Source organism: Epinephelus moara, chromosome 8, assembly GCF_006386435.1.
Source record: "Epinephelus moara isolate mb chromosome 8, YSFRI_EMoa_1.0, whole genome shotgun sequence".
In the NCBI taxonomy this organism is placed as follows: domain Eukaryota; kingdom Metazoa; phylum Chordata; class Actinopteri; order Perciformes; family Serranidae; genus Epinephelus; species Epinephelus moara.
Genome location: NC_065513.1, coordinates 34,868,806 through 34,883,885, shown reverse-complemented (window position 1 = coordinate 34,883,885; position 15,080 = coordinate 34,868,806). Strand labels below are relative to the sequence as shown.

The window sequence follows — 15,080 nt, the reverse complement described above, 5'->3', positions numbered from 1 at the left end:
CGTCCAGTAGCCTGAGTTCCGTCCGTGTACTCGGGCTCAAACAAATACGGCTCAACAAAGAAATGCTGTTCCTCCTCAGTTTCAAAGTCTTCAGACATGTTGGGCTGTCCTTTGCTAAAAGACCGTAGTGCAAATTATCTTTTAGCTATGTGGTTACGTTGTCTCCCTGTGCGGTGCACGTGTCACGTGATGTAAACACGGGTGAGCAAAGCTCATGCTTTTGCTGGTCTCACGCAAGCGCGCACACGTGAGCGCGGAGCACAGAGAAGCAGTCAGAGCTACAGGCTACAGTGAGGCTAAAAACAGAGTTCATATGACGTTTTTCGAAACAACTTTTTATGTCGCGGCTGCAGCACACTTGGATCACTACGGATGAGCAGTATGGAGATACTTTGTGGATTCAATTTTGTGTTCTTGGACGTTAGTTTGGGGCGCTGTCTGCCATTAGGTGTGCTAGCTGCTCCCCCCACCGATCTCCGCAAGAGATGTGAGGACTCTAAAACTTCACCAGGGCCTCCATCGGCATATGGGTGAGTAGATAATGGCTGAATTTTCATTTTTGGGTGCACTATCCCTTTAAGCCACTTAGGTTTTTTTTTTATGTGATAACACTTTGATAAAACTTGGGAAATGCAAAAACGCATTGCTATTTTTAGCAGAGCTGCAACGATTAGGTGATCAGTCGTTCAGTTGACTGAAAGAAAAATAATTTTGACTATTTTGATCGACTGCATCCATGTCACAGGTATTTCGGCTGTAAAAATAATGATATATCTGTGATCACCTTGAGGACTTTATGTGGCACCTCAGGGAGCTGCTCCGTCAGCTGAGACAGAGAGGCCCCCAGAAGCCACTGGATGGATGGTGCTCTCCTCAGCATGCGCTGACCAACCAGGGGGTTAATGCATGGGAACTTCAGCAGACACTTTTCCTCCTGGAGGGACAGAAAACAACAGCAGCACACAACTCTTATTAGAAGAGTTTTGGGTGGGAGGAAAAAATGAAAGCCATCTATGGTGTTGAGTTGCAAGGTATATGTGTTAAGTAATAATACCTATAAATAATAAGAATTCAAAGCTCAAATTGGAGCCATAGCAGAGGCCTTTCTTCAGGCATTTTACACTTTAAGTAGACTGCATGAGTTAGGCTGAAGTAGCTCATGAATCCAAAGAAGAACCAGACAAATCTGTGTAACTTGTTGTGTACAGATCACCTCTGAGGGAATCACAGTCAGCCAATCTCTGTCCAGGTAGCTGAGAGGATCCTTCTCACTGGCCATCAGGCTGTGGAAGCAGATCTGGCTGATCCATTTGGCTATTTCCATCACCTCAGACACAATCAGCACCTGATAAACACAAGCGAAGAATAAGTGGTTTATATTGTTGTTATATTATAGAAGAATAAGATGTGGAGTTTAGAGCAATATAAGTCTTGGTTGAAGACAACTATTTGTATTTAAATGATGTGGTGAACTTTTCAGACTTTGAGATTTTTTGACAGCAAGGACATTTCGTTGAAAGAACATATTGAGTTGAGGGCAGAGAAATAAATCATGTTTGTTTTCTGCCTTGACGTCTAGATCCTCTGACTTCATGCCGAACAGCACCAGAGACGAATAAATCAACACCAAGTTGCTGAAAGCTTCGCTGGTAAATCTGCCAACACAGCAACGGACAGAAGCAATGACGGTGAGCCTTTGTGTACAAGATGCATGTGTGTGTACTGTATTTACATATGTATGTGTGTGGACACTGACCCTCCTTCCTGGCTGTCTCTGCAGTGCAGGATGAGCCAGCAGCAGTTATATTGCAGCGAGAGAGCAGTCAGCCTCATCACTACTCTCTCACTGGCTCGCTCCTGACACAGCTCATCCTCCTCCTACACACACACACACACACACACACACACACACACACACACACACACACACAGTTAAAGTATTAGTTGTTGCTTTCAAGATGGAAATTTTGTTTTTCAGCATTTTCATGCAATACCCAATAAGCTCAGTAGAGGGAGATAAAACAAGGAACAAATTCAGCATCATAATGGTTTATTGGGTGTGTGTGCGTGCGTGCACTGAAGGATGCAGTATGTATCTCTGCCCCTTGTACCTGAATGAGGATAGCGGTGCTTTCGTCCACTGTGATCACAGCGTAGTGATTGGTCCCTCCAAGCATCTGCAGGGATGGACGGTGGCTCCTCTCCAGCACAGTTATATTAAACCTTTAAAACAACACACAATATGGTATTTAAATGATAACTTATCACTGGCAAATATGGTAGAAACACAAATTTTCAAAAGTCTGCTGTAAAAATAGTGTTGGAGAGATGTATTCTTTAAATGATATGATGAGAAATGATAATAGAGATACAGTTGTATAACCACTAAAGTTGAGACAATAAATTGACTGTGAAGTGTCAATTGCATGAGTCTACGGTTAATGTGTGAAACTTGCCAGTTGTACCAAGTTACATGCCCCACTGCATGTAGAGCTAAGAATTGCATGCACAGCTCAAATTTTACATGCACTACTGTGAAGATGCATGCGGTATTTCAACCTCTGACAGCATAATCTTCCAGTGGATCATATAAAATGTAGATTATGGTGCAGGTTTGTGGTTGCCATGGACTAATGATGTAAGTAAAAAAAATACTAAACCATTTTATGAATCGTAAAATTATCAGACTATTGATTTTTGGTAATATCATGTCTAATTAGTATTGTCTCAATGTGGCAGTGTAATGGAACTTCAGGTATGTATCATTGTTACTAGCTGGATATCATTTAATATGACTGACTGGATGAGTGGGGGGGGGGGAAAGTTACCCTGACTCGAGTGTCTGTAGCAGCAGTGGACAGTTGAGAAGTCCCTCTGTCACAAACAACACATTTGGAACATTGTCCTCCAGGCACCACAAAGCTTTTTCCTCCTCTTTTGAGAAAAACACATTAACAGAAAAAAAAAAATTCAAACAACACATAACTGAACAACTGTGTGAGTAATGTGTATTTGGTGGCAGCTGACCAGTGTGAGTGATGATGGTGTTGAAGGTGAGATGATTTATACTCCTCTCTAGGCAGATGGTGGCCCACGGTGACTGGCCTGGATGGTTGTACTCCACCACCAAAGAGAAACAGCTCCAGGGGAAGTCGGGCCCTATGTGCTGCTCGTACACCACCACACACACACTGTCGCACACGCTGGTGGAACAGGATGGGAGTGAGAAAACACTTTGTTCAACATAACACAGCAGCTTGAAGTATTTCCTTTAACACAGCAAAACAATCACCATTTAGTCCCATAAATCAAAACACCCTTGTTACTTACTCATAGAGTAGGAGTGAGATGAGGAATGACTTGATTTTACTTGTTCTTAAAAAACAACCTCAAACTAAAAAGTACTTTAATTATTTGCTGTATATGTCATATTAGTACCATGGTATTAAAGGTCCAGTGTGTAGGATTTAGGGGAATATATTGGCAAGACTGAAATAATTTATATTCAGTATGTTTTCTGTTTTTTAATTTTAAATACTCCTGACAATAAGAACCAGCATGTTTTCATTGCCTTAGAATGAGCTGTTTATATCTACATAGGGAGCTGGTCCTCATCCACTGAGTCTGCCATGTTGTACCACCATGTTTCTACAGAAGCCCAGAACAGACGGACCAAACACTGACTATAGACAGAGCCATTCATGTTTTTGCATTGGCCAACTAAGTTAGCAACCCCTCAACGATGAGCCATGTCTGAAAAACACTTTTTTTTTTTTTTACCATAAACTGCTCTATTTAGCCTTTTTCCCAGTTTAAATAACCTGGGGTCTCATTTATGAACATTGCATGCGCACGAAACGAGGCCTGAAAGAGGGGTACGCCACATCCCATGCAGAATTTGTGATCTATAAAAACAGACTTAATTGGGGAAACTTTGACCCATGCTAACGAACATTTTGAAGACGGGAAATTGGCGACGCAGATGATGAGGTGGGCGCCTGATTGCAGAAATTATATATTATATATATATTAAATATTTTTTGGCACACGCCATTTTTGGTTTTGTCCCTATGTACATTTTTAAATACTGATAAAACCAACTGTTCATTTTTACCTGCTGACCACACTGGCACCATTCAGTTTTCTCTTGTCCTCCTCAGGACAAATCGCAGTAACAGCAGCACCTGAGACGACAACGAAGCAAACATACTTTGAGACACATACGTGATCATGTGTTTATTTGATGTAAATCAGTTGACTGGATTCCTTAACAAAAGTTTATATGTAGCCACAACACTTGTTCCCACAGTGGCATTTAGTTTATTAGTAGTGCTGTTGTAGCTGATTAGTGAAACTTTTCTTTTCTTCTAAGAGTTGCTCACCAGTCACTTGGCTCAAGCTGCTGATGATTAAAGAGCTGATGTCATCAGAGTCCACTGATATTATGACAAGAATCTACAGAAAGAAAAAATCAACCAGGTCTCAGTGTTTCACAGTTAAACATTGAAATGTGATGGATGTTTGTGAAACTGACTTTCTCCACAGTGCTCTGTCCTGTCCTGCTGTGCAGCCATACAGCCAGCAGCTGCAGCAGCTCCTGCAGTTTGAAGTTGGACTCCTGGTTCTTTTGACTGAGGTGGAAGATGATCTGCATCCTTTTCACCAGCTGCTTCAGACTTTGCTCTGCACACGCCTCAGCTGCTTTAGTCAGGTAGTCTTTCGTGCAGGAGGAGACAATAATCACAGAAACATCACAATATTGTATACACCATGCTACAGTTAGGGTTGGGAACTTGTTTAAACACACACAAATATGAACATCCTTACAAGTGTAAAGGCCCTGAAAACCCTTCATTTTCATTCAGCTTCATATCGTGAGTGATGGTCAGTTATGGTTAAAAGAGAGAGTCAGAAATAGTTTGTTAAAATAATCTGAAGTGGGCATCACTCAATTGAAAAAAAGTATTTCTTTGCAAAAATTAAATTCAAATTAAAACTTTTTGAGAGTTTTTTAGTTGTTTAGTTGTCAGCAGTGTCAAGTCAATCAACTCTGGTGAAACTCCACCCACACCGCCCTGTTAAAGCAAATTTTAAGTGTTAAACTTTGTGTATTTTCTGTATTTAGTAGTAAACAGTCACAATTTGAAACCAAGATATCATCAGTTTATACTGACCCAAAGCAGTGCTGAGGTCACACTTCAGCAGCAGCTCCTTGAATGTCACCAACACGTGAATCAGAGCGGCCTGGTTGAAAAGCAGCTCCTGATCTGTATACAACACAAACCAGCAGTGGGACTTTACGCCTTTTCTAACACAGATTTATTAAATTAATATCTTAGTTCTACAATGAATGTGTTTTTTGGATTATGAAATGTTATTCTGTACCTCTGACCAGCTCTTCGCTCTGTGTCCTGCAGAGTGCCTTCTCCTGCTGTTTGAGGAGGAAGTGTGTTTGGTCCGGGGCCAGGCAGCTGAAGTCTCCCCATGCCGGGAAGTTGAGCCCCAGCTGTCTGGCAGAGTTTAAACGAGGCTGAGTGAAGGCCAGTAGCTCACAGTGGGCGCGCTGCTGGCTGTCTGCAGTGAGCGAGAACACCAGGGGATAAAATAACAAACTTCTAAACCATCTGAACCGTGCTCTTCTCCACAAAGGACAATTTAAGACACATGGTTTTGTGTATTTTCACTGAAGGTAGCATGAAAGTGTCATACCAGTAGCTTGGACCTGTACGACTCTGCTGTCCTGAGGGATGGACTGACAGACAGGTTGACCCGTCGACTGAAAAGCTGCTTTCTGCTCTCTGGTAGCATTTCCAGACACAGCACTGCTTATATATTTTGGCCTCTGATCTGATCTTTGCATCTTCTCTGGAGGAGGCTGATGATGCTGGGATGGAGGCGTTTGTTGGTCCACGTTTGGTTCTGATAAAAAGAGGATGAGGTTAAAGTGTGCAGCATGAATGTATCTTTAGATCATGAGTAGAGTAAGCTATGTATTCAAATGAGGTATCTTGAACTTGAAACAAAAAAAGGTTAGCATTTGGAGCCACTTTCCTGACTGCTGAATTTCATTTAATAAGTTCATGATAATTCAGTCATGTAAGGGGGATGCTAGTATGTTTAACACTTTAACTACTGATTAGTTACATAATCAATTGAAGGGACAGTTCTAACTAGATGGCACTCGGTTTGTGGTGCACAAAGCACCCAAAAAACAACAACAAACAACTATCATCACGCAGAAGGAACCATGCATCTACTCCTAGCTTACCTTGCCCACTGAGCTACCTACTGTCACAGGTCAGCTGAGCCATTAATGTGTACAATTCACAATGTCACAAGTACAAGCCTCTTGTCCATGAGTAGATGCATGCTTCCTTCTGCACAGTGATACAGTTGGCAGGTCTGCATAGAGAGAAAATAGTTCACTGCTCACAACAAGGTCTGTGGATTATCTTGAGTAACCGTGTCATGATTCCTGGAAAGAGACATTACTGTTGAGTTTAGCCGAGTGCCATCTAGTTCTTAAGTTAAGTTTATTTACTTTATTAATCCCCCTGAGGAGAAATTCAATGTTTTCACTCTTGCTTGTCAATTACACACAGGTCCGAAAGACACACACATGCACAAACAGGACCTATACATGCACAAAGTGGAGAGATGTCAGAGTGAGGGGGCTGCCCTTGGTGAGGCGCCCCGAGCGGTTGGGGGGTTCGGTGCCTTGCTCAAGGGCACCTTGGCGGTGCCCAGAAGGTGAACTGGCCCCTCTCCAGCCACCAGTCCATGCTCCATATTTTGGTCTGGACGGGGACTCGAACAGGCGACTCTCCGGTTCCCAACCCAAGTCCCTATGGACTGAGCCACTGCCGCCCCGCCCTTATATTTAAGAGAAGGCAGACATCTGTACAGCTGATATCTCCAACACTCAGCAACTCATTGATAAATAATAGCACTACAGGTAAGAGGAAAAATATGTATTTTTGATTTCGGGGTGAACTGTCCCTTTCAGATGTCGTCTTTTGTCCTACCAACAGTACAAAGCCCAAATATATTCAGTTTTACTATAGACTTAAAAAGAACTTTGAATGTTAACATTTGAAAAGCCCAAAACAGAGATTTTATCTTAAAAAATTGCAACAACTAATCATTTATCAAAATTCGTATTAACTTAAACTTGATTGATTGACAAATTGCTTTGGCTCTGTGTTATTTATAATTTTGTTCAGCAATAAAAATAAAACATTTAAAACCACGTACATAAATAATGTCAAGTACTATGTGGGGACTTTTATAGTCACATTAAAAAAAACAAAAAACATTGGTGGGCACATTCTTGATATGACCACTAGATGGAGCCAAAGTTTAAAAACTAAATCATATCCTCAATGCACATTTCTGTTGCCTAAAAAAGGACCAAAAAGATATTTTGCCCTCAAAAATATTGATGAAAATCTTAACAAAATAGAAAAATAAAATGTTTCCAAAGACTTATTAGTACCATAAAGGCTTAAGCTGAAAATCATCAATTTCACTATGTGGTTTTGATATATAGTATGTCCAGCTAATGTTGATCATTTTTTTTTACCGACCTACAACTAACCTATAATTCATATATTTTTTGTAGCAAGCATACAAACTAAAAACATCAAAGTTACCAGGAGAAAAATGTATAACACTACAGTTGCAAATTATATTGAGGCTTTTTTTTTTACGGAGATACACTTAATAAATGCATCATCTGTGTTTTCATTTCAACCACATTATCACAGTGTACCTGGAGTTGAGCTCTGAAGTGTTGCGGTGACTGGAGCAGTCTGTTGAGATCTCAGTAACATGAAGGTGGACAGAGGATCCAAGTCCTTCTCTGGTGGATGTCTCTTAACCAGTGGACCTCTGGGATAGTCTCTGAGGGACGCCGCTCTCTGCTCCACCTTGTAGTCATCTCTACCTGTGTTGAGGCCGTTCTTGCGAGCAGAAAACATGGCTGCAACTTCTGAAAACCTCTTGTCTGAAACTTGATCTCTGATGTTGGGTGTAGATTTTACTTCCTTATTGTCTGTGTTGATGGTGTGCATCAGGAAGGCGTTCTGAGACATAACAGCAGCTGTTTCTTTTTGAAGATGGGCGTCGTCTGCGAGAGCTTCAGCATGAAAAGCAGCAATTTCATATTTCTTCAAGAGAGGTAACTGAGTTTTGTTTGTGGGGTTCTTCAGGATGGATCTGAGTGGGACTGAAACCAGAGGAGGTGAGATGATATCAGAAATCTGCTGCCACATTCAGTCCAATCTTCTAATAAACCTAATAAAATAAATACCTACTCACTCTCCACATGTTCAAGTGACAGTTTTTTGAAATCCTCCATCTTTTCCTTGTTGGTTGAAGGAGACTCGCACCTCAGGCTCTCTGTGAACTCAAGGCTGCTGCACAAGTACACCTGTGGAGCTCCTGTCTCCACCTGTAACTGCAGTTTGTCACCACTGCAGACGAAGCTTTGATCCTCCGACTTCATGACTTTACAGGCTTCAGACAGTGGCTGGAAGTTGACAGCTGCTTCATATATATGTGGCTCTGTGAGACAATACAGCTGATTAAATATTTAATGACATCATTTGTAGATTTATTTGTATTGTAGGTCTCTATAACTGTCAAGATTAGAGATTCAATAACCACATCAAACATGTAAAGACTCAATTCTACAACAGCACTTCACATTTGTCAAAATTTTGTGATTAATTAACACATTTCACAATAAAGTGTTTAAAAATAAGGTTTGCTGATACTGTGAATAAATAATGCACCAGCAAACTATCTTCTTCAAATGACTATCTACTTCTCAGGGTTGCACTGCAGCAGGAGCTGAGATGTCCTGATTTAAAGTCTCGTCAAAATCTAAAAACTCAGACAGATGAAACTTTGTGAGGCTTTGGAGCTTTCTTTTTGTTTGTGCTGAAAAGATGACATCTGGTGGTTTGATACACTTATAACAGCCCTTCAAGACTGAGGTAAAAGCAATATAACATGGATTGTCCATGTGAATTCTGTACTGTATCTCCACTAGAATCCAACAGCAACTTTATTTTTTGCACTCAGGGTGTTTGGGGCTGGACAGAGGGTAATTATATTATATCATCATGCTAGGATAGTATCTTAAATTGCAATATCTCAGCTTGGTTTGGTAATTTATCAGTCAAGTCCACACAGCAATAAAAGTGATGGGGGTGAGGGAGCAGCCCCCACAATTGTTTATTAATTTACATATTTTTATGTCCAAGACAAATTTCCCTAGGGACAAATTAAGTAAACTTGAATTTTGAACATGCTTTTATTTGTGAAGTTTTAATCTTATAAGCTCTGATTCAACATCATGAAAACACTGAACAATAAACCTGTAAAACTTAACATGTACCTGCCAACAGAAAGCCCACCACAAAGTTTGGATGCTTCTCCGCCATCCAAAGTGCTGCCTCCATCTCTTCCTGAGCTTTGGCCGACACCAAAGATCTACATGACGATCAGATAAGTTACAAGAGCTTTTCTGCATACTTATTTATTGATTTATCCTCTGTATGTGTGACAGGAGAGTTTGGCATTTAAACTGAGACCATGTTTAACTATCAGCTATTTTAGTTTTCTTCATTAACTTGGTAATTAGCTCTTTATTTGTAAGTTCAGTGAAAATAAATTGTGACTTGTTTAACCACATGTTGTCACTTACTGTCTGCAGAGCTCTGACATCTCTTCTTCCTGGAGGTCACATGTAGACACACAGATTTGCGTTTGACTTATCTTGGGAGTCGGAGTCAAACTCACGTCCAGCTCCATTTCAGTCAGAAGCGTCAGTCGTCCTTAAAGGAAGATTAAGTTTAATCACAGGTTTACAGCAGCAGCTGACAGATACTTATGAAAAAGAGTTGTAGCTGCAGTTGGTTCGTCTTTCAGCCACATTCGGATGCATCAGTGGGCAGTGGAAGAAAAAGTACATTTACAGAGGTGCAATTTTGAGTATGTGTTCTTTACTTAAGTATTTGTATTTTATACCACTTCATACTTCTATTCCACTTCATTTCAGAGGGAAACATATTTTTTTAGTAGATTTATTTAACACTTATAGTTACTTTTCAGATTAAGATCTAATTTAGACATGTATGGACTTGTTTGACGAATTTATCAAATATGATGTAATATTATAGATTAAACTACCAAACGGTGTACAAAGCGATGAAATAGCTTCACCTCAACCATCTACAAAATGTAAGCACATATTCAATGTAGTCAGTTACTGAATACAAATTACATGGCAATTTTTATAATTAGTACTTGTAATCCATTGGATTACAAAAAAAATGTAATCCAATCTGAATATTTCTGAATATTAAGTGGTAGATTTATATAAACCAGCTGCTGTATAAAAGATTTCTGTCCAAACATGATAAACTAACATGTTGTTCTTTATGTTTTCTCTCTGTAACTCTTACCTGCCAGCTCTGACTCCATCAGGCCTCCATCCATGCTGCGTTCTTTACTGGCCTCCTCTGGTGCTTCATAATGGGAAATGTCCACTGACACTGACACATGTGAAGCTGAGAGAAATGTGACTCTAGTATATCAGGTTAACTTTCTGACCTACTGTGCAATTGTACTTATCTTATGTAAGTTATATATTGATCATTAACCTTTATGAAGCACATCCAGGACTGGAGGCTCCTCATCAAGCTGTTCAGGAGCAACATCCATGTGAGTACAGATGTTTGATAAGGCGGAGCAGTTTGCTTGGCTCAGACTCAGCGTGTCCATGGCAACCGGCAACAACAGATACTACACAGAAAAAAGTTTTCAATTTTAAAGTCTTCCTACACAAGAATTCCTACATTTGTCATTTTTATTACTAGTTACCTCGTCTTTCATCAGTGACTCTTTACCAAACTCCTCGTGAATGTGTGAACTTGATTGAATGTCGCTGGTGCACACATCAGGAGGTTTTTCATAAGACACGTAGTACCTGAAAAGCAGCAGTGGAAAGTAACTTAGTAAATCTACTCAAGTACAATTTTGATGCACTGGTACTTTGAGTATTTACATTTTCTGCTACTTCATACTCCAACAGTAGAAGTACTTTTTACTCCACTACATTTATTTGATACCTTTAGTTACTTTGCAGATTCAGATCAACAAATAAATTATGATGAAAGATTAAGATAAAACTTGATTGATCCTCAGGGGAAAACATATTTAGTCACTAACCCACTATGTTTATCATAAATATTACCAGTATTATGCTGCAACATTTCTGGAGCGTTCTGCATAATGACCACTACTTACTTTTGGTACTTGAACTATATTTTGATGCTAATACTTGTTGGTAATTTTAAGGTGCAACAACCTCTTCATCACATAACTATGAAACACATGTCAGGATGAACATATACACCTGAATATGCCGTCTTCAGTGATAACATCTCCTGTTGAGCTCAGCAGAGGGTCAGCCACAGGAAGCGTCCTCAGACGGGACAGTTTGGCTTTCAGTGTGGGTAAATGCCTCTTAAAGTGTGGCAGGTAATCAACAGCCATGAGCTCCTCTGGCAGGGAGAGATCTGTGACAGAGGAGAGACGATCAGTGAAAATAGACAATCCACTGTACGAGGGAACGATGAAATTAAATAGCTGACAGATGTTGAGTTACCTTTGTCCTCATTTTCATGTTTCATCTGGTCAGTCGTCCACTTGAAAAATGATTCCTGACATGGATTATTTATCTGTGACTCTTTTAAAAGGCAGATGTACTCATCCTGGTCTAGATCCTTCAGTGAGTCAGGATTAGAGCTGGGGATCATGTCCACCTTCACCTCACTCAGAGTCACTGTAAATCTGGAATATAACAAAACTTTTAATCAAAACTATACATCTTGAACTGCAAGTACGACTCAAACAATAAAAGATAAGGAGGGTAAACTGATGCATAGTGAAACTGTTTTTAACCTTTCTGGTGGAATAACTTCTTGTTTCTGGCCCAGGTCTTCAAGCACAGAACCACTGACAAAGAATTTGCAGGTGGAGATCACCTTTCCTATAATAATACAAAACAATTAAAAACCCTTTGTGTTGATCTCTTTCAGGGTAGTTTGATACCAATAAGTGTTTATGTACTACATTTCAGTAGGACTTTACTGGACTATGTTAGCTATCTGTCAAAGAGTGATGAATAATTTGCAGAAAAGCTGTGAAAATAACTTTTAGAGAAACTAGTTTTAGAGAGACTAAAACCTGAGTGGTTCCCAACTGATGGGTCCCGGTCCAAAAGTCCATTCACTTTAATTTCCTTCTCCCACAAATGATGCAGGTGGTGCACAATGGACCAAGGTAGAGAGCTTGGGCTATATACTGTGTTAAAATTAAAAATAACACCTCTTGCTGAAACATAAAACGTGGCAAAACCAGTAAATATGGTGGTTCTTTGACCTTTGCTGGACCAATAGACCAATTATTTCTGTGGTCGGACCACTTGAATACCTCTGATCCACGGTGTCCTGTAGGTGACTTCAGGTAGTTTTCCACTGTGGGGGTACAAGTCACTGGTACCAGTGTAGTAAGGTGCTGGCAGTGCCAGTAGGTTCATCATTACCTTTAGACTGGTGGTGGTCTGAAATAAAGATATAAGAGGGAGGCAGGACAGCTTATCCTTGGGGTTTAATGATAACACTGCGGAAAAATTAAGAAGTCACAACCTCACCTCAAACACATAATCCAGAGCTTTAAATCTGACAGCAGAGAAAGTCTGAGCTGGAAAACAACTGTCGTTTTCACACCTGTTAATATAATAAAAACCACAATTCAATCATAAATTAGCATATTTTTAGGAAAATATTAAATTCTTAATCATTATTTTTCTTAATGAAAACCTAAAATAGATCACTCTAAACAAGTAACTATTACTAAACTAAAATAAGGGAGTCTATCACAAAATAACTCTTTAACAGCAACGTTAGCTAGCTTTGTTTAGCTAACGTTAGCTTAGCTAGCTATTACCAGTAAGATAGCAAATTTAGCTAACTTGTTTTCGAGCAACTTTTAATTAATGACACTTTTCGATGAAATTTAAGATTAACAGCATTAATTGAACAAATATAACTTGAATAATTAGACCGTGTTGGTTAAATTCAAACTTACATAATAACTTCGCTTTATTTTGGCGTTTTCTGACAGGTGAGGTGTCAATCACGAGCTAATGAGCCAGACTCACTGTCTGAACTACAAAGATGGGTTTTAACTGTCACGCATGCGCTTTAGGGCGTGCGTAGAGCATCTTCAACTGGAGTTGAAAAGAATAATACTATTATTAGAATAATAAAATAAAATAAATTCTAATTGTAATAATCAATAAACAATAAAATAAACAAGAAATAAAATAATCATTTAAAAAATGCTGTAATTGTTTTATTTCCCAATAGTGTAAAAGTGCTAATTATCAGTAGAGTGACATTCCCAATAGCTCAAAAAGCAGTTACATTTTTATTCTATGTGTTTTTATTTTATTTTATTTATTTTTGATATGTTATTATTTTGTTTTATTTTTTAAAATATATTTCAGTACAATGTATGTGTATTAGATTATTTGCTTTAGGGTTATTACTTTATCTTTATTTATTTATTCATTACCACAACAGTAGGTTCGGTTCATTATTAGTAACATGTTATGTCATTATCACTATTTTACTTGTGTATATATTTAAGTTGATGTATCATAATCATGTATTTGTACAGAGGATAATGTTCACATTTTTCCACATACAGTGACAAGATGCAGTAAATACATTATTTAGAATTTGAAAAAAAAAAAAAGTTTAGAGACATACAGAGAGCATCGGAATCATCATGAGGGTAAAACTTTTATAAAACCCATGAAGTGCGTTTGTTTTTGTTTTTCTGCAGGGAGCAGTGAATGCTTTTAACCACAAGGAGACGCTGCTCACCAACTATCAGTAGAGCTGACACCGAAGATGTTAAGTGAATCTGTGCAGGCACCATGTGCAGGTAAATCTGCCCCTGTCCAGGTCACCAAATCTTAAACATGATATAAAATCATGAAATCAGACAGTAACACAGACACTGAGTCACTCAATCACTCCATGAGTTACTCTACATCAAACATGACAGCGTGTTCTGTTATATTGCAATTCAAAGATGATCTTAAGTGAAAAAAGAAGACTTTGGGGTCAGGTGTGTCTCATGTCTTTTTTCTGGGTTTCACAAAACAGCTGTTGTCTCCTCTGTGTGCCTGTAAATCTGCTGAATGGCCTCATGGGACAGTTAACACGTTAAGAGACTCCTAAAGGTTGTTGGGAAACATCCATATTTGGATTTTTACAAGTTTGTCACCAAGGTGTCAAAAACAATATCATTCACTGCTGATGACGAGGCTGCAGTTTAAGACTCAGACATTATCAGTGACATCTGACTCTGAGAATGTGTGTTTTCTTACTGCGTCATAGTAAAACTTTTCACACTGGAGTGACAAACTATAAAATATTCACAATGACATGACACTGCACAAAATGAGTGCTTACATAGGCTGAGGTTTCTCTCGGTTTCCACATTAGTTATAAGTGACATGCAGAGAAGGGCCACAGGCTGGAGTCGAACCTTGTACATGGGGCGCCTGCTCTACCACTAAGCCACCGGCGCCCCACTCTCTGGCTATCTTATCAGGTAAACCTTGCTAGTACCAGGTTGGACTCCTTTTGCCTTCAGAACTGCCTTAATTCTTCATGGCATACATTGTTAGCTGACAGGAGTGGCACCTGGTGTGGTCTTCTGCTGCTGTAGCCCATCTGCTTCAAGGTTGGACGCAGGGACAATTCTAGGGTCAGAGGTTTAGGGGTACTGAGCACCCAGAGAGCTGCCCGGCCAGGCAAGATAAATTTCACTGTTTTGTACATTTTAACACAATTTCATTCCCACATTTGTGAAAGAAAAGCACAACACTTTTTGGGAAAGTCTGTGACTAAACCATCAAATCGGATAGATTGGAATGATAAAAGAAACATATCGTAACCCTAATTTCTGGGGGAAGACAACTCATTTTGATA

At 39.4% G+C, this 15,080-nt stretch overlaps 1 protein-coding gene across 1 annotated transcript in view; it reads right to left on the bottom strand.

Moving 5' to 3' along the window:
• LOC126394258 (protein shortage in chiasmata 1 ortholog) overlaps positions 1-12,610 on the bottom strand; it is a 15,504-nt gene extending 2,894 nt beyond the window's left edge. Inside the window, exons 1-23 of the mRNA XM_050050967.1 lie at positions 12,505-12,610; positions 11,974-12,061; positions 11,678-11,862; positions 11,426-11,588; positions 10,891-10,996; positions 10,671-10,812; positions 10,473-10,577; positions 9,713-9,842; positions 9,404-9,498; positions 8,320-8,565; positions 7,772-8,227; positions 5,710-5,919; positions 5,386-5,574; positions 5,175-5,267; positions 4,535-4,716; positions 4,383-4,455; positions 4,115-4,184; positions 2,829-3,203; positions 2,112-2,223; positions 1,757-1,878; positions 1,568-1,655; positions 1,214-1,345; positions 785-934 (exon numbers count right to left, since the gene is read on the bottom strand). Coding sequence (XP_049906924.1) covers positions 785-934; positions 1,214-1,345; positions 1,568-1,655; positions 1,757-1,878; positions 2,112-2,223; positions 2,829-3,203; positions 4,115-4,184; positions 4,383-4,455; positions 4,535-4,716; positions 5,175-5,267; positions 5,386-5,574; positions 5,710-5,919; positions 7,772-8,227; positions 8,320-8,565; positions 9,404-9,498; positions 9,713-9,842; positions 10,473-10,577; positions 10,671-10,812; positions 10,891-10,996; positions 11,426-11,588; positions 11,678-11,862; positions 11,974-12,061; positions 12,505-12,610 — 3,618 coding nt within the window. The remainder of the gene's footprint in view (positions 1-784; positions 935-1,213; positions 1,346-1,567; positions 1,656-1,756; positions 1,879-2,111; positions 2,224-2,828; positions 3,204-4,114; positions 4,185-4,382; positions 4,456-4,534; positions 4,717-5,174; positions 5,268-5,385; positions 5,575-5,709; positions 5,920-7,771; positions 8,228-8,319; positions 8,566-9,403; positions 9,499-9,712; positions 9,843-10,472; positions 10,578-10,670; positions 10,813-10,890; positions 10,997-11,425; positions 11,589-11,677; positions 11,863-11,973; positions 12,062-12,504) is intronic.
• Between the last annotated feature and the right edge of the window lie 2,470 nt (positions 12,611-15,080).